Source organism: Mesitornis unicolor, unplaced genomic scaffold, assembly GCF_000695765.1.
Source record: "Mesitornis unicolor isolate BGI_N332 unplaced genomic scaffold, ASM69576v1 scaffold2077, whole genome shotgun sequence".
Classification (NCBI taxonomy): Eukaryota; Metazoa; Chordata; class Aves; order Mesitornithiformes; family Mesitornithidae; genus Mesitornis; species Mesitornis unicolor.
Window position 1 is genome coordinate 19,056 of NW_010195507.1, and position 342 is coordinate 19,397.

Below are 342 nucleotides of genomic sequence, written 5' to 3' on the forward strand. Positions count from 1 at the left end.
AGAAGCAGAAGGACTGAACCCAAGGCCTTTCTTTCCTACCTCTAGAGAGGATCTTGGCAATGGACTGAGCCAGAGAAGGCTTCTCCGCGACCATTAAAATGGTCTTCATCTTCAGCTGAGACACAAGGTGCCACAGGGCTTCACGGCAGGGTTTGGGTTCACTACAGACGGCGGCACAGAGCTCACGAACCAGTCCTCAGCCTGAGCAGAGAGAGTGTAACACAGGCTTACCACAAAACCACTTCCAGTAAAAAACAACTATGAAAACTTCAAGGACGGCGACAGATTTTGCAGGGCGTCGTTCCCTTCCCTCGGGGCTTCGCAGCTCCCGGTGCCCGGACC

The 342-nt window shown here is 53.8% G+C and overlaps 1 protein-coding gene across 1 annotated transcript in view; it reads right to left on the bottom strand.

Moving 5' to 3' along the window:
- Positions 1-118, bottom strand: part of TOP3B (topoisomerase (DNA) III beta) — a 15,036-nt gene extending 14,918 nt beyond the window's left edge. The window contains exon 1 of the mRNA XM_010188121.1: positions 40-118. Within this exon, the coding sequence (XP_010186423.1) occupies positions 40-109 (70 nt within the window). The 5' untranslated portion in view covers positions 110-118. The remainder of the gene's footprint in view (positions 1-39) is intronic.
- Between the last annotated feature and the right edge of the window lie 224 nt (positions 119-342).